Below are 17,012 nucleotides of genomic sequence, written 5' to 3' on the forward strand. Positions count from 1 at the left end.
AATTACGTTTTATAATTGGCATGTTAGAAAGAAAGAAATACTGAGGCCTGAGCCAATTTTTCTCAACTCCCAGTGAGCACTCTGAGTAGGAAACTCACTCAGATGCAATGGGGGACGGTGTCACTTCCAAAAACTTTTAATTAAAGAAAGTCTGCAAGGCGTCTGGTGTGGCGGTGCACACCGTTAAGCCCCGTACTTTCGAGGCAGAGGCAGAGGCAGGTGGATTTCTTTGAGTTCGAGGCTTGCTTTGTCTACATAGTGAGTTCCAGACTAGCTAGGGTTACATTATGAGACAAAAAAAAAGAAAGGAAGGGGGTGGGAGGGAGGAAACCCCAACTTGCAAAAAGTCAAGAAAATACGCCAGGTGGATATTGTTCCCTTTGAGGACCTTGGGCCTCTGAGGCCACAGGCTCATCCTATGGGGGATGGGTGTTATTGGCGCAGATGTAGCATGCTCACCACCAACAAACGCATTTTCAAAAAAAAGAAAAAATGCCGAGTGCATTGGACGGCAGCTCGAAGGAGGACACTGAAGTAGTGAGATTTTATTTTATTTACCGTGAAACTCAGAAAAAAAGCAGTCTAGGGGAGGGGTAGGGGTGGGACAGGTGCAGGGCAGTGGCTTCCCGGAATACTTCAAATCACATCAGACACATAGCCAATCAGCTGATTGCTCATAAAGAATTACAAGAATTCCTTCCTTGTAATTCCTTGTAATTCCTTCCCTTGATAGGAAGGAAACACATACCATCCCAGAACACACTGAACTGATGTTGGCCACCGTAACACATGTTGTTTACTTATAGGAAATGGTAAGAATGACATGAAAATCTAATTCTCATAATGTGCCTTTCTTCCTGAGGAAAATAAAACCAATCCCCACTTCTCTTTTAGAAAGTCGTGGTATGCAAAGTGTACACTATAGTTTCCTGGTTTGATGCTGGATTCCAGATATGTAAAATATCACCGCTGGGAATCCTTAGGTGAAAGACCATGTAGCTTACACTGTTCTCCGCCTTTATTTAAAATACAAAGAAATGCAAAGTTTAAAAATAGGACTTCAACACCCTTTCAGATAGGCTTACTCAAGCTCTGGGTTTCTGATTAAGTGGACCTGTTTTTAATATTAGCCTGCATATATGATAATTGTAGACCTCCCTCCCTAATCGTTTGTATAGATGAAGTTGGTCTATTCTCCTTTTCCTCAAAGAGAGACAAGTAGGCTTCCCTTTATTGTTGCTCTTGTTAGGGTCATACGCTTAGAGCTCATTACATAGCAAAGGAAGGCCTTGAACTCCTGTCTGCTTTGGTTCTGCCTTCCAAGTCCTGGGACCGCAGGCACGCACCTGGATTATTTGGTTGGGGATCAAACTTAGGGCATCATGCACGTTCAGCACTCTACCATCTAAGTTACATCTTGTGCCCGAGTTTACTTAAATTAAAAAATTATCTTAGGAGGGGGTGGGGTGGGGTGGTGGTGGTGTCAGCTATTAAGAGTGCTTACTGCATTTTATGAAGACCTGAATTCAGTTCCTAGTACCCAGGTCAGGAAGGGTCAGACAATGGCCTGTAACGCCAGCTCCAGGGGATCCAGCTTGCTTGGGTACCCAGATATATATGGTCTACACACACACACACACACACACACACACACACACACACACACACACACACACAAGTAAAAATAAATCTTAAAAAAATGACCTTCGCTCCTCAGTGTCTAATATTTTTAAACAATAAAAAGCGCCACTTACGATCATCATAGGTGGTGGTGTCGGACAAAGAGCTACTTTCGGATGGAATGATGTCTTCTGTGAATATAAGTAGCTGTCTTTAGTATAATTGTGCATTTATACAATTAGAATGAGTTCAGCGAAGCAATTTTCAACCGAGCGCATTTTATTTCCATTTAGATAAATGTAAGCAATTACAGTACATTAAGAATAATTAGCTGTTGTCGGAATCACTTACATTCTACTGGAGATAAAAAGCATCTGACCTATTGTACAGATGTTACAATGGATTAGTCATTCCTCGGTACCCAGAGGGGAGACTGGTTCCTGGTCTCCCCAAGGATAGCAAATCTGAGGGTGTCCCATAGTTCTCTTGCACACTGTGAGTACTGTCTCTATTACTTATTATTCGTAATATGGTATGAATTCTGTTTAAATAGTTGTCCTGTTGTAATGCTTATCAAAGAACATTTCCCACAAATATTTTGACCTGAAGTCTGCAGATGTGGAATCTGAGGATAAAAGGGCTAACTATTTTTCTCTTTTCCTTCTCTCTTTCTTAATCTCATCTCCTCCCCACCTCCTTTCTGTAGATACAGTTTTATATAGAAGCCCAGGCTGCCCCTGAACTCTCTACAGTACTAATGATAACCTTGATACGCCCAAGTCCCAAATGCTAGAATTGCAAGCATACACCACCGTGCCTGGTTTATGCGGTGTTAGGGATTGAACCCAGGGCTTCACGTATTCTGGGCAATACCAACTGAGCGATATCATCAGCTCTTACAATCAACTTACAATAAGATTAAAAGCCACAAAGTTTGGCTCTTAAGCTAGTTTGCAATGTTTTCTATACCTTGAAAGGAGACTGCATACCATATTTGATCTAAGGAGCTCTTCTGTGCAATGAAGAAACAGTGCTTACAGACATGAACCAGCACTCTCACCTTCAGTTTTGACAGCCCCCAAATGTCCACAAATATCATCAAATATTTCTGGGGTGCAAGTATGGAGGGCAAACTGTCCCTACTTAAAAAGCACTGAATCAGAAGACTTGAAATCTTGTTTTTGTCATTTATCGTCCGCGGGAACTTGGGCAAGTGGCTTCATCTCACTGAGGATCTTTTGGCTCAGCTCTGCCATGAGGATAACAATGGTGCCTACTGCACGGTGCTGAGAGGAGCTATTAACTAATGGCGGGCAGAGTTTAGCCAGCTCCAGGCACACAACAAATGCTAGATAAATACCAACCACACTTGTTCGTTTTATTACCCATACTTGACTGTCTGACTGTGAATGACAGCCACGGTGCGTTGAGCACTTCTGGTGCCCCTTTGGTAAAAAGGAGACATCTCAGATGTGTTGATATGATTTTTGCAAATCATCCCATATTCAGCATTGACTGTTTTGGTGGAAGGTTCTAGCCCAATACAGCACCTCAATGTAAGTTTTAAAACCACTGTGAAGGTACCGTCTCCATTCAAAGTCAAATGCTAATCTTTATTAGAGCTGGGAGGACTCTCTCTTAATTCGAGTCACAGTGGAACATGAAGGCAAGATGCCAGGATAGTCAGCTGCTGGGTTCACTTACAAAAACATCTCTCCGATATATGCTCAACCCACGGCACCATCTGCTGCCCAAATGCCAGCCACCAACAAGGAGAACACTTGGGTCTAGCACAGCTTGAGGGTGAATTGGCTGTGACAAACGGCCATGAACATTAAGCACACTGTTAATCACCCATGTCTGAAGGCGAAGAATGCAGCCCTCATCAAACCAACTGCATTGCCCATTTAGCCTCTCCAGCTATAGTGGACCAACATTTGTGTGGTAGTGTCTGTGTATTCCCTCCCAGAGAGTCAGGCCTCATCTTGATGACTCATAGGCTCTAAGCCTGCTCTGCTCTAAACCCAGTTACCTCAGTTTATCAAGTAGAAAATGTGTGACTATTTCATGTTCCAGTGAAAACGAAAGGTACCAGTTAGGATCATAACGCACCATCCAGTGGAGCGTTATCATACACCTCATTTCATCAGGTGTTAACCCATGAAGGGGAGGGAAGGCTTGGGTTTAAAGAAACACCATCACATTTCAACCACGTTTGAGTCTAAAAAATTCCATCAGTTTTTGCGTAAGGTCAAATACTTTAAACTGACATAAAAAGACTCCTCCATTTGTCTATTTTCCTGAATATGAGCTTCATAGATACATGATGTTGAGAGTCTCGGAAATAGAAGAGAATTAGCCAGCTTGCAACTCCCTGGCTGTTAGTATTTTGAAATAGTTCCCCATCAGTCATCCTGTGTGCAGGTTTATACAAAGTCAGGATTACCTTGTGGTTATAATCTTATCTCTCGTTTTCCCGCATTCCCTGCTATCATCTGCCATTTGCCTACTCTTAAACACTCCTTTGCAATGGGATAATCTCGGGACCCCTTCTCTATCTGCACACGTGCGTGTAAGGACGGGTCTCTAAGAAAGATGCAGGGTATGCTGTATTCAAACATTTGTGGGAAGGCTTCTATGGAAAGCTCAGTGTTCTGAAGAGCCGGCATCATGGAAAGTGATATGGGGCAGTAAGTAACTCCAGTCGAGTTACAGGGAGTCTGTTTTATCGTGAGCCAACATCCCTGTGAGCCTTTATCCTGAAAGTTCATGTCCTGTCCTACAGAACTGCAATGGTGAGCCCACTGCCACTGTCACACGCCTTTGATACTGAAAATTTTGACCCTGGGACAGTTGCTTTTGATGCTGTTGTTCTGCTCTTTAACCACGTGAACAGGCTGAGGACTGGAAGATCCCGACCAGCAGGAGACCTGAGTAGGGGACTGCCACAGCTCTCCATTACTAACCTGGAGGGACAACGGCAGCTTTCTGACTGGGCTTCTTGCCACATCGGATTCGGTATTCGTTTATGGAATTTTCAATCTCCTGCAGTCTTTTCACAGCATCTGTGTAATCTTGCTTTCGCTTTTTCTTCACGGTTTTACAAAGGTCTGGCTCACTGGCAAGCTTCTTTGCAGCTTCGACCAGCTTTTGCTGTATCAGGAAATTGCTCTCCAGTTCTTGTAAAGCTGGATCCTGCATTGAGACAATGACACGGCTTTTTTTTTTTTTTTACGGACACACGCGCAGTCACTCTCTTGCATTATGGCTGGGTAATAATGAAAGATTCTTGCATGTTCCTGAGTAGTACACCCTTTGGGCATGAAACTGTCCAAGTTTTAATAGCTCAAGCATCCTCAGACACCCTCCAGGAAGACAAGACCTCTCTCGGCCACCTTAACTCCACCTTCTCATGGTCCAACCTCTTTTTCTTTTTAAGGAGGAAAATGACTTTACATTCATTCACGTGGCTGGGTTAAGACCAGTTTTCAGAAAGAGACTCTAACGTGTGACTCATGTGTGCAGAATGTTACATTCATATGTGGCCCTTTAGAGACACGTTGTTAGGACCTGACTACCCTTTCTGGTTGTTCTTGGTAGCATGACTGAGTGTACTACTCATAATCTTTTAATTCTTTAGCTTTCTGAATTTGCAAAAGGAAGAAAGTACTTTATGAAAGCACGCTGAAGATTAGACGACACACCACGCTAGGCTTAGGTCAGAGCTGAGTGCACGGGCAAGCACTCAGCAAATATCAAAACTCGCCTCCATTAGGGATGGAAGCTGAGATAGTAAAACTCCTGTAACAACCATGGGGTGGGTCATAATGGCGTAATTGCTTGATATGCAATTGAGAGAGCACACGCACTTTTGGCCATCAAATCTTTTAACTTAATTATACCAAATGTTGTATATACTATCTCATTTAACCCTTACCGCTCCCTTCAGAGGGGACGTCTGCCATTGCGAGCACTTTACAGATGAACCGACACTTGAGGGCAGTGGAACTATTTGCTGAAGGCTACTTGGTTTTAAGTGGAAGGATCTGAGGCTAAAATTCAATCTTAATTTCTGTAATACTATTGATGACTTCTACCCAGGGCTCACAGAATGCCCTCCATGACATGGGGAACAAAATCGTAAGGAACTCAACTTTGCTCAGAGTGTGCGTGAAAGTGTGCAACTTGGTCTATTGCCGTGGCTCAGAGAAAAATCTACAGCATGACTCAGAACCCCAGGGTGTAGATGGAGAGTAGGGAACAGACAGCTCCTCTGTCTTGTGCACAGCACGGCTCAGCACCACACTCATACCTCCTCAGTAGGCAGTAAGTTGTCATCCAACTTGAACGTGGTCCCCACTCGCCTCCTGACCTGAGGGGGCTTCTCGCCTATGTTCAGTGGATACTCCTTTGGCATTCTGCCTGTGAGCTCCTGTAAAACACCACAGGGTCAAGAGTACATAATGGGCACAGTCATCCAACACAAAGACAGCGAGGCCAGGGCCACTCACGGCCTCACGCAGGCAAATCTTCTTCAGCTCCTCGACTTTCTTCAAGAGCTTTTCCTGCAGCAGTTTTTCCTTCTTCTTGAGTTCGAGAATCTTCTCCCGCTTTTGCTCCTCCATGCCTTCCGAGTCCTGAGAACCTGGAGTGGGGGCAGGGCGGGAAGGTTCACACAGAGCCTGTTTCCTTCCTTGCTGAGTAAGGGACAAAGGGCTGGGGAGGCGAGCTGCTCCCAAATGCTGGTTTTATTTCTTTTCTTCTTGTTTCTGAACATAATGAAAGGAAACCAGGAAACCGCTCACGTGCTTCTGGGCAGCAGAAAGAGCCTGGTAAGAAAATGTCTCCTGCACTTTGTGGCTTAGTCCTTTTGGAAGCCCCAATAAAATGCTATGTGGTTCAGGCACACACAAGGAAAAATTACATTTCTTTATTTCTCTTCTCTCTCTCTCTCTCTCTCTCTCTCTCTCTCTCTCTCTCTCTCTCCCTCTCTCTTTCTTTCGGAATGAAGGGAAGATGGTCCCTGGGAAGGTCCCACCCACTCCATTTTTCTTTAGAAGGTAAGCAAGCAAGGTGCCGGAATGTTCGATGCAAAGGAACCCCCCACTCCCCTACACCCACTGCTGCAGACCCACAAGCTGAGAGGGAATTAGATGAGACAAGTCAGTTTAGTGAAGTTCCATAGACTTAGTGATAAGAGACTCCAAACGTCCCACAACGGAAAGGACTGGGCCTAGCGGTTACAGATTATACACTTGCATTATGTTCTGTGGAGAATTAGTGGCGTCAACCTAGCAGGGAGTCAACATCTTTCAAAGAGCCTTGGGTACTCGGTATTTTTTATCTCATGCTATTTATAGAGCCTGACCACCTACAATTTAACTTCATATTCTTTAAAAATAGTTAAAGGATGGCGGTGCATCAGAAGGCAGAAGCAGGCAGATCTCTGTAAGTTTGAGGCCAACAGGTGCTATACAGTGAGCCCCTATCTCAAAGTAAATAAATAAATAAATAACTTTAAAATATTATTCAAAGCTTTTGCATACTGTTGCATTTTAATAAGACATTTTTGGTTTGGTTTTGATTGTTTTGTTTTTGGGGTTTTTGTTTTTGTTTTGTTTTGTTTTTTGCCTCACCAAGACACATTTGGAAATGATTTATAGCAAACGCACAGAGAAGATTGTTTATACTTTCTAGAACAGGGAAATACCTGAGGATATCAGGCTGCCATTGCTGGCCATGATGAACTGACTCTTGGCTTCCAGAGTCACCAGTTTGGAGACCCTCTGTGTTCCGGTCTCGGTTAAATCCATCGCGATGTCATCTAAGCTTCTGGCTGAAGGAATTTTTGCCTATGAAGTAAATAACATTGAAATGGAGTTAAACACAATCACATTTAAAATCAATACAATGATTAGGTTACTGTGCAGTCAAAGATGTCAACACCGGGCCGTTTAGATCTGTGGAGCGGCACTTTGAAAACAACAGAAAACTTTAATTTTGTACATGGAAGGTTTCAGTAAAGCATGCAGGATCTAGTCATTAACTTTAAAATGTCCTCAGCAATGTCACCACTGGAGGACAATAGGCACACCAAACGTTACAACCTTTAAATTAGCCATATATATTTCCCACCTCTTAAAAATATATGAAAAACAAAAGTTTGGTAGCAAAGCATGAAACTTTTTTTTCTTATATGTTTTCTGGGAAAATTCATTTAAGAACAGAGAGGAAAGGGACTGGAGCCCCTCTAGGTACTCACTTTGCTCTGCTTCCGGTCCAGGTAGAACTGATGCTGGCTAATGGCCATTACCCAGATGGACTTGATGAGGGAAGAGTTTGCATACCAGGTTTGTACAAACAGGCCACTCTGTCCAAAGGTTCTTCTGGACACTGAAATCCTAAAACATGAGGAAAGCCAGGAGTTACTCACCCCTGGGCCAGCGGCACATGGCCTGTCTCTAGCAGACAGAGCTGTCCCACAGCACCTGACTTCCGTTTTTCTGCTGCACAGTCTTTGCCAGACAGGGCCTGAGGTTCTGATGTTGACCTAAAACCACTCAGCCCCAAGTGATCTCTGTATAAATTCTGACACACTCAGAGCTGGATGAGAGGTTAGTCAAATGAAAGGCTGTATGAGAGCATCTAGTCGGAAGGCACGGGGAAGTGGGACTGACTGCTGCAAGTTGTGAGAGGAGATAAGATCCATCATTCAACCACGAGCTGCAGAAACAGCACCTGCCCAAGGTGACGAGGGCCCATCGGAGGAAGCACCTCAGGGAGCACTGAGGGAGTCTCAGCTTGCAGGAGGTGAACTTGATGACGCTGACTAAAATTGTGTTGGACCACATGGGTCCAGACTGCTGCTTGTCTAGTGGGTAAAAACAGGAAAGGCAGGCAAAGAGGAGAGTCAGAGCAATGAAAGGCAGGACAGTAAGGAAGACACCACAGAACCACAGGGAGAGGAGAGCGGAGCTGGCCGGGGAGGGCAGAAGGGCCTGGGATGTGTGTGGGGGGAGGGGCTGGTGCACCAAAGCTCTCAGGGCTAATCTCCTTGGGCCATCTATTTGTCACAGCAGTTTCCTCCTGTCCCTCCGACCTCCAAACACTATCTAGTGTCTAAAGAGTAACCACTGAAGGATGATGCTTCTTGATTACTCAGAGAACCCACATCCTGACTATTCCACTCATGGGAATAACTTGGATGACTGTGACGTTTTTCTTTCTTTCAGGACTCACCAACACTCAAGATAAAAACTAGGCAACGCACCAGAATAGATAATTCTCTTAAGACGTTAAACAGCCAATTAACCCCTGCAGAGAGCTCTGGCTATAACCGTAGCCGGAGCTACACCCAGTCCTGAAGGGAACAGCAAACAACCATGGCTGCTTCCTATCACCAATGGCTTTAAAACGAAGGAAATGGCATTTCCTTCAATCCAGAAGTTCCCCCAAATGGGGCAGAAACGTGAGAGGAAGCCCCGGATCCTGCCTCCTCCCTACGCACCGCTGATCCTGGTACACTGACCGGCTGCAGTTGTTGGCCCAGCATCCGTAAGTATATGAGCAGCACAAATCGGACTCAGTGGGTTAAAAGAAAAAGCGTAAGAATTGGGTAGAGGGCTGGTCGAGTGATAGAGAGAAGTGGTGGAGAATATGAGCAAACCACATTGTATATGTGTATATGACTCCTCAGAAATTAATAAATGTTATATTTAAATAACACACCCACACACACACACACTAAGAATAATCAGAGCTGGAGAGACTACGCAGGGAACTGGACCGTCACATCCGTATCACTGGTAGAAATGTAAAGCAGCCCAGTGCTTTGGGAATGCCTGCCGGTTTCCCTAAAGGTTAAACACAGTTACTCTTGGACCCCAGAGGCTTCACTGGGAGGTAAATCTCCAAGGGAAATAAAAGCAAATACGAACAGCTATGCCCATGCAGCCCCAGCTCATACCAACTCTGATCACAGCTCATACACGCTCTGATCGTTACCTTCGGGGGTCGTGCACCTCCACAGCAAATTTCTTCTCACGGAAATACAAATTTTCCAGCTGCTTCCACTGAAATAACTGAAAGAAACGAAGAGAACCGTGTAGCTCTTATTACTCTTAGTTTTATACTAAGTCTGTAAGTCAGTCTCCCTAACCAAAAGATTGCAACTTCCCCGCAGAGGTACAGCAAGGAGGTCAAGCACAAACAGGTGATCTTTAAACGTCGGACGAGTCAACTATGACCCGAAACCATTTTATTTCCTAATGTTTACCGAGTAAACTTCACCTCACCAGTGAATCTTCCTTGAATAATAAAACCCAGCATCCGCAGAACTCGCATCAGTTTTTCCCCTGACTCAACCGCAGGACAGCAAACCTGCACGATTACTGTAAGCGCAGACCTTCTGCTTAAAGACCTAGACCTCACATTTAAATGGAAAAGCCACTACAGGGGACGTCTCAGAGAAGATCAAAGATAACATTTCAAAGGCTTGCAAAGTGAAAGTAAAAGAGCTTCCCAGGCTGAGGTGAGTCTGAGCCGGGCAGCCTCTCACCTAGCCCAGCCCCCCAAACTGACAGCAAACCGAGCGCCAGGAATTCGGCGAGAGCTGGAGTCCGGGTGAGGGCTGACTCTTGTAGCTTTCTCACGTGAAGAGGCTGCCAGGTATGGTCAGAGCTCCCAACCTCTGTCTGCCTTTGTCCAGCTGCCTTTCTGATGGCAGGACTCAAAGTGATTTTTTTTTTCATTTGGATGGAGAAACAAGCTTGGTTGGAAATGTGTCTTCAAAAGCCAGATACTTTGGTAAAACTGTGCATATTGACAGGACTGAGAGTGCCTGGCTGTTTTGTTCAGCCCTTTCATCAGGTTTTGGGTTGATGCAGGCTTTTCAAGGTCTCATGTTGGACCGGGTGGTCCTCTCTTCCAACTTGAGACATTACTAGGATCTGCCTCCACGTTAAAGCGATACCCGGCCTTTCTTCGAACACACTTAGTTGTCTAAGAAGCATTTCTTGCTCTGCAGCACACAGTCAGCAAACACAGTTCCCAGAGAACAGAAGCTTTCCACAAGTGTGGGAGCCCAGAAAGATGGGCTGAGCTGTAGGCTTGTAAGGGCCATCGTAGGGCCAGTGTTCAGACTGAACCTTGAACCCCAAACAGCACAACCGTCTAGCATGCACCAGCTGTCTGCAACTGCCCCGCTCGACAGTTTTAAAGAATCAGTAAACACATAAAGCTACATACCAATGTCCTATGGTTTCTGTGGAGTTGACGATGTTGTCATTTCCTTCAATCCAGAAGTTCCCCCAAATGGGGAAGAAACGTGAGAGGAAGCCCCCGGATCCTGCCCGCCTCCCTACCCACGATGGTAGCTCTGGTACCTTCTGAATCGAGTTTCATAAGACACTTAGGTGTAACTTGGTTTCACAAACCCGAGCCTCCCACGGTTGACACACCACTGACATCAGCCACTCTGCCGAGGGACACCTCCCAGGCGCACTCTTTCCCGTCAGGGAGAGGGGAGCCAGGTTCTCTCTGCTAGGTTTTCTCAGAGGAGAGTTCTAAAATGGGGCAGCCTGGACTCTCACAGTACTTCCTGGCAGGTGAGCCGACTTTGAATCCAGGCACGAATTTCACCCAAGGCTGTCTGAGGAAAACCTTTTTTACTCAGGTCTACTCACTGGCACAGGAACAGGTTCAACAGGAAGAGTCAGAAGGCAGCCGGGCTGTGTTTTCCTTTGCGTCCATTCCCACACACATAAAACCAGGGCTCCACTTGAAACCTGATCTCTGCGAGCCGTCACCTCCCCCCTCTTATCACTCACGAATGGGAAATGCTAGGCTGACTCCATTCAGCCTGCCCAGAGCACAGAGCAAGCTGGCACCAGGCAAGGAGAAACCCTACTTAAAAACCGAAGGGTTTCTAGTTATTTACAGAGAATCGGAAATAATTACGTGGCAACTGGATTTGCAGAAGAAGTTATGGGAGACAGGCAGGGCTTTGTGTGTGTGTGTGTGTGTGTGTGTGTGTGTGTGTGTGTGTGAAGAGCTCCCTCCCCTCCTCTCTCCAGATCTTAAAAGTTTATGCAAAGGGTGCTTTGAGATACAGCCAGAACAATATGAAAGTGGCCTGGGACGGCTAAATAATGTGGACTCTGGGTAGAATGGAGAGGGAGTAAGTGGGCCAGGAAACTTCAGCGTGAGAAAAGCTGGGATGAGGTTAAACTGACAGAATTAGTCGCTGTCCACGTGCATGTTTTTTGCTCGAGTTCTCCTATTTTCTGGAAGTTGGTCCTCAAAATTTACCCTCGAATTCAAATTGAAATATAATTGGAAATTACAATAATACTTAATTCTCTTTTTTTTTTCTTTTTTCTTTTTTTTCCGGAGCTGGGGACCGAACCCAGGGCCTTGCGCTTCCTAGGTAAGCGCTCTACCACTGAGCTAAATCCCCAGCCCAATACTTAATTCTCAAAATTATGAGTAAATTGACATAAAATGAATGGAAGTTGACATAAAATGGACGCCAGTCTGTCGGTTCAGAGCCCAGATCTCTGTCATCTGGGGAATCCTTTAGAAATTCCATGTGCCTATCAGTGTGATCCTATCAACATTTACTACGTTGCTACAAATACTTTTTATTGTAGCTGCGCCTGACCTAACTGGTGGTTAGATGTAAGATAGTGTTGCTTGATAGGTCTGTTTTTCTTTTCATGAAGTGTGCACCATTGTTCGTTCGTTCTCCCAGTACACTTTTCAAGTGTTTCTGAGAGCTACTTTTCAGGGGGGTGGGGGAGATGAGACTCTGGAAGGGCAGAGGGAGGTGGATGCACCATTTAAGGGTGCACTAGTGTTTGGGGTCTAGCAGACGACTGACTCTGGGACTGACTATGGACTTCAATCAGGATGTGGGCTCTTCTCTTGTCCCAGTGCATAAGAGCACAGAATAAACCAGAGGCTCCCTCTGGGCAAACTCCTGTGGAGATTTCAGACCAATGAAAAGGGGAAAGGGGAATTGCTTAAGGAACTATCCAAGGCAACTTGCCTGAGTTGAAACTCTTAGAGAAGTAGCCTCTGAAACAGATAAGAAGGACTCTTCATCTCCAAGAAATGAAGATGAGGCCAAAAGGGTTCTGAATAGGAAGGGAAGGTTTGGGCTTAAAGGGGGCAAAATGAAAGCAATTTTACACTACAGATGTACTACATCTTGGACGTAGTTGTCAGGCACGGTGTGTGTCGTGTTGTCTGAGTTAAGACAGTGAAGTATTATTCCTGCATGTGTGCACACAAACATACTTGCAATTTCCCTACTAAGACAGAAAAAAAAAATTGCCAAGTCAAAATCCCAATCCTGAAGACTTAAAGAGGAAATAGGAAGAAAAGGGGCAGGATTTGCTTCAGTAGCGTTCGGAATGTGGTAAGGACATGTTTTCTAAAGCTGGCTTGAATTAATGTCCATTGTTCATGTGCACTTAGTGGAAGCCACGCGTTGGAGAATCTGTTGTTTTACTGATGCTGCTAGTTGTGAAAGGGAAGTAGCTGAAGCGTGAAAGAAAGACTATCAACTAAGTCTTCCTGGTGTCTCTCTACTCTAGACCCTTTGCTATGATTAGTTGTCCCCTTTGGAACCAACAGAAGGAAGCAGACACAGGCTAGCAGGCAATTTCTTGGTTACTTTGATAGCAAAAGTAAAGGAATGGATAAAACATGGAAGGAGGAGGTGTCAAAGAGGATATAATCAAGAAACCACAGCAGGAAAACATCAAATCTCAAAATCATTGACCATCCGTCTTCAAACGAGGAAGAATCTAGGCCATCGATGCTGAAGCAGAGAACTATGTGGCAACAAATGCTGTTGAGAAAATGAACTCGTGTAAAATACTGTATTCACAAGATGTTTTCTTCCTGTTCAGACACGAAGGCAGCTGAAGGCTATAGGGAAAAACATGCCCCGTTATTCAAAGAAAGGAGTGTCTTAAATATTTAAGGCATTTTGTCGATATCAATAGTTGCTATTCCATTAGATCCCACCCATGAATAAGCCCTTGAAAAACTAGACAGAATTACCTCTGCCACATCTCCACCTGAACTGGGGCTGGCGAGATGAACCAGCGCAGGCCATTCTTCCAGAGAACCCGAGCACCCAGAGGGCAGCTCACAACTGCAAAACTAGTTCCAGGTGGTTTGACCTCTTTTGACCTCTACAGGCACCAGGCATACATGTGGAACACAGACACACATGCAAGCAAAACTCTCTCACACACAAACGTACGTAAATAAAACCTTCAAAGCGAATCAAAACAGTGTGGTATTTTAAAGGGGTGGGAGTTCTGAGGGACTTTTGGGAAATAGGTCTGATGTATACCCAGTAGATTTTGACACCTTTCTTCTCAATGATGGGCTATTGATGCTGGTGTTGTTAGTCATATAGCCCTGGCTGTCCTGGAAATCACTCCGTAGACCAGGCTGGCCTTGACTGCACAGAGATCTACTGGTCTCTGCCATCAAGTGCTGGGATAAAGCTATGTGCTACCAAGCCTGGCTCAACAGTATTTTTTAATACCTCCTGTGGGCAATGCTTTGAGCTGTGAGCAGGTCCCGTCCCTCATGGCATTGCACACACGGGACCTCCCTGCCTGGCTAGGCTTACAAGTGGACCCACTCACTACTCAAGAGCTGAACTGATCACCAGGGTGCTTAACTTTGCTAAGCCTCAGTTTCCTCTTCCGTTAAACGGATCAATGACGCCTGCCTCCAAAGGTTATCCAAATGTAAGTTTATGTTTATAGGGTACTAGGTTGGCCCTGAGCCTGACTTGGAATATCCATCAGTGAGTGGTTGAGCTAATGCGCTGTGAAGGGCTTGCTGAACACTCGGCTAATTGTTACTAAATGGACAACAGCCACTTAAGAGCAGAAACAGAACTAGCGATAGCTATCTGGCTCCACAGCTGTCTTTCCACAGAGGAAACAGCTCAGTTATTCTGTTGACATAGCTGTGTCATCAGGCCTCCAGTTCTCAATTCCTATGACCACACTGGGCTGGGAGTGTGGCTCTCTTTGGGTGGTTTCCCGATGCATCCTGGGAAGGGTCTCATGGGTGGTTTCCTGATATAACCGATAGGAAGGAAATCTGTTCCTCTATCCCGTACCTGACAGTCACAGAGAAATAGAGAAACAGAGGGGTGGGGCAGCGAGCTCCTTTCTGTCTGCAGTAGCCAGGAAGAGGGAATATGCCCTGACAAGCAGAGGAATGCTGGACAATCCGCTGCGAGGGGCAGGGTTTTGCTTGAGGATTCTAAGACCCCTTCTTCCCTCGGGGGAGCACTTTGGACAGAAGGGACCTGGTTTTCTTTAACATACTGACAAACTGCCACTAAACAACACCCAGGTCTGACAGTAAGGTGGGGTAGGAAAAGCTATCGCAAGGAGTTGGGACTTTCCTTTGCTCTTGGATTGTAGGTTAATCATTTAACTACAAATTCAAATGGAAATGACTAAATTCAGGATAGCCACAGCCAAGGCACATCGAACAGTGAGTCACTCGGCGGAGGGTGACTCCCCGATTCCCCACGATGGGAAGCAAAACAAACCCGGTATCACTAATTATTCTAAAGGTTATATCTGGTGAGTAAAGATATTGCTAATGTCTTCCGGGGTACCAAAACTTAGGTGCAACTGACTCTTCCTGACAATCAGTCATGGACGCACGTCTTAAGCTGAATCCTATCCAGGAGAAAACAAAGACTCACAGGAGCGCCACTGCACTAGCCAAGACACCCAGGCAGCAGGGATGGATCTGGTATTCACATGTAGCCACAGTCAGGATCCGAAACTCCAGCATAGCATCAGAGCACGTCGCTTCTTTTTTTTTTAGTCACGGAGGTGGGGGGGGGGGGGGAGAAAGATCTAACATTTGTTGTATTTTTTTTTATAGGAAGAGGAGGAGAGAAGAAGGACTGGAGAGAGTAATATTCACTTATACCCCAGATTTCAAAGAACAGAGAAGGCAATTGTGGCAGCCATTTGACGGGGTAGGACGAAGTCCCTGAAATGGGGTTTGATTTCCCAGCCAAGGTTACTTTTAGACCTATGCTGATCCTCCTGCCTCAGCTTCCCAAGCGCTGGGTTATAGATGTGCCCACGTGACCTGCATATCCCTCAACTCCAGGTACCAGTGGTGTGCAGCTCATGGAAACTGAACTCTTCCCCACCCACACCCCACCTGCAGGCCGCCTGGTGATGGGAGGGGACTTGGCTAGTGATCACATGGGAAGGGAGGATGCTACCAGGACGAGGGCAGCACTGTGCCCTGTGCTTCTGTGCTCAGGAAGATCCCAATACTTCCAAGGAAACAATAATCCAGCCGGGGCTTAGGGATGCTGAGGGGGGAGGCAATGTTTTGTGTTCTTTCTGGGTTCTGAGAGGTGGGATATGTAAATAAAGATACGTTTGCTCTATCACAGTAAGCATCAATTTTGCTTCTTTCGCGTAGATAGTACTTCTAAGGATCAACATGGCTGCTCAGGTACTTTTCTAAATATAAATGCTACCTGTCGCCTGCTAGAGAGACTTAACTATCCCAGACTAAAGGGGTCCTGCATGCCCAACAGTATCAGCTCTAGTAAAAACACGTTTGGAAGAGATCCCAGCAGAACATTCTCAGAGTCTGAAAACTATGTTTCTTCAGGAGTGATTTCATAGCCGTATGTACATAAAATGTCATGCCTCGCATGTAATCACTTAAACATGTTGGATATTTTGCAAATAGGTTTAGATGAAAAAAAGTTCTGGGTATTAAAAAATGTGTCATATAAAAGCCAGACATCTAAAAACGACATCATCTCACTGAAGTTTCCCCTGTGGCCAAGTCTCGACCCTCCCAGGGCTGAGAGATAGACTTCCTCCCTGTTAGAACTTGCATGGGGGCACATGGGCTCGTCAGTCAGACAACCAGGCCTGGCATGGTGCTATTCCCAGGTGTCACCACAGATGACCAGGTACTCCCTGTCTCTGTTTATGGTTTATATCTCTGTGTTTGTCTCTGTCTCTCTCCCCGTCCCCACACCCCAGGACTCATTGTTTCTCAGTCTGACTTTGTATTTGCTCTGAATCTAAGGATGACTTTGAATTTTTGATTTTCATACCTCTATATCCTGAGCACTGGGTCAAAGGTATACTACACCATGCTTGGTTTATACAGTGCTGGAAATCAAACTTAAGACCTCATATGTGTTAGGCAAGCACCCTGCCATTTCTAGGCAAACACCGAGCTACAACTCCAACTCTATGTGCCACTTTTCTTTGCGTGTGAACAATTCTACCATTGGTTAAGGCCTAGGTATAGCAAGTAAGAGGGTGGCCAGCTGGTATGAGGTGGTTCCCTCTGTG

General features: G+C 45.4%; 1 protein-coding gene and 1 long non-coding RNA gene across 10 annotated transcripts in view; one reads left to right on the forward strand and one right to left on the reverse strand.

Annotated features, from left to right (window-relative positions):
- Positions 1-17,012, reverse strand: part of Frmd4b (FERM domain containing 4B) — a 326,883-nt gene that overhangs the window by 14,245 nt on the left and 295,626 nt on the right. For 6 of the 8 annotated variants that reach the window (XM_087656095.1, NM_001427301.2, XM_087656094.1 and 3 more), the window contains 7 exon segments: positions 9,625-9,701; positions 7,883-8,021; positions 7,331-7,472; positions 6,132-6,265; positions 5,933-6,052; positions 4,587-4,815; positions 1,755-1,811 (listed from right to left, as the gene is read on the reverse strand). In XM_087656095.1, the coding sequence (XP_087512221.1) occupies positions 1,755-1,811; positions 4,587-4,815; positions 5,933-6,052; positions 6,132-6,265; positions 7,331-7,472; positions 7,883-8,021; positions 9,625-9,701 (898 nt within the window). 8 annotated transcript variants of the gene reach the window in all.
- Positions 8,115-16,090, forward strand: LOC147994990 (uncharacterized). Of its 2 annotated transcripts, XR_015686917.1 has the most exons (3): positions 8,115-8,430; positions 8,853-9,174; positions 15,559-16,090. It is a non-coding gene; the product is annotated as an uncharacterized LOC147994990 (long non-coding RNA). The 2 variants fall into 2 exon arrangements; XR_015686916.1 differs by lacking the exon at positions 8,115-8,430 and having other exon boundaries at positions 8,568-9,174.

Source organism: Rattus norvegicus, chromosome 4 (genome assembly GCF_021556685.1).
Source record: "Rattus norvegicus strain SHRSP/BbbUtx chromosome 4, alternate assembly SHRSP_T2T, whole genome shotgun sequence".
Lineage (NCBI taxonomy): Eukaryota > Metazoa > Chordata > Mammalia > Rodentia > Muridae > Rattus > Rattus norvegicus.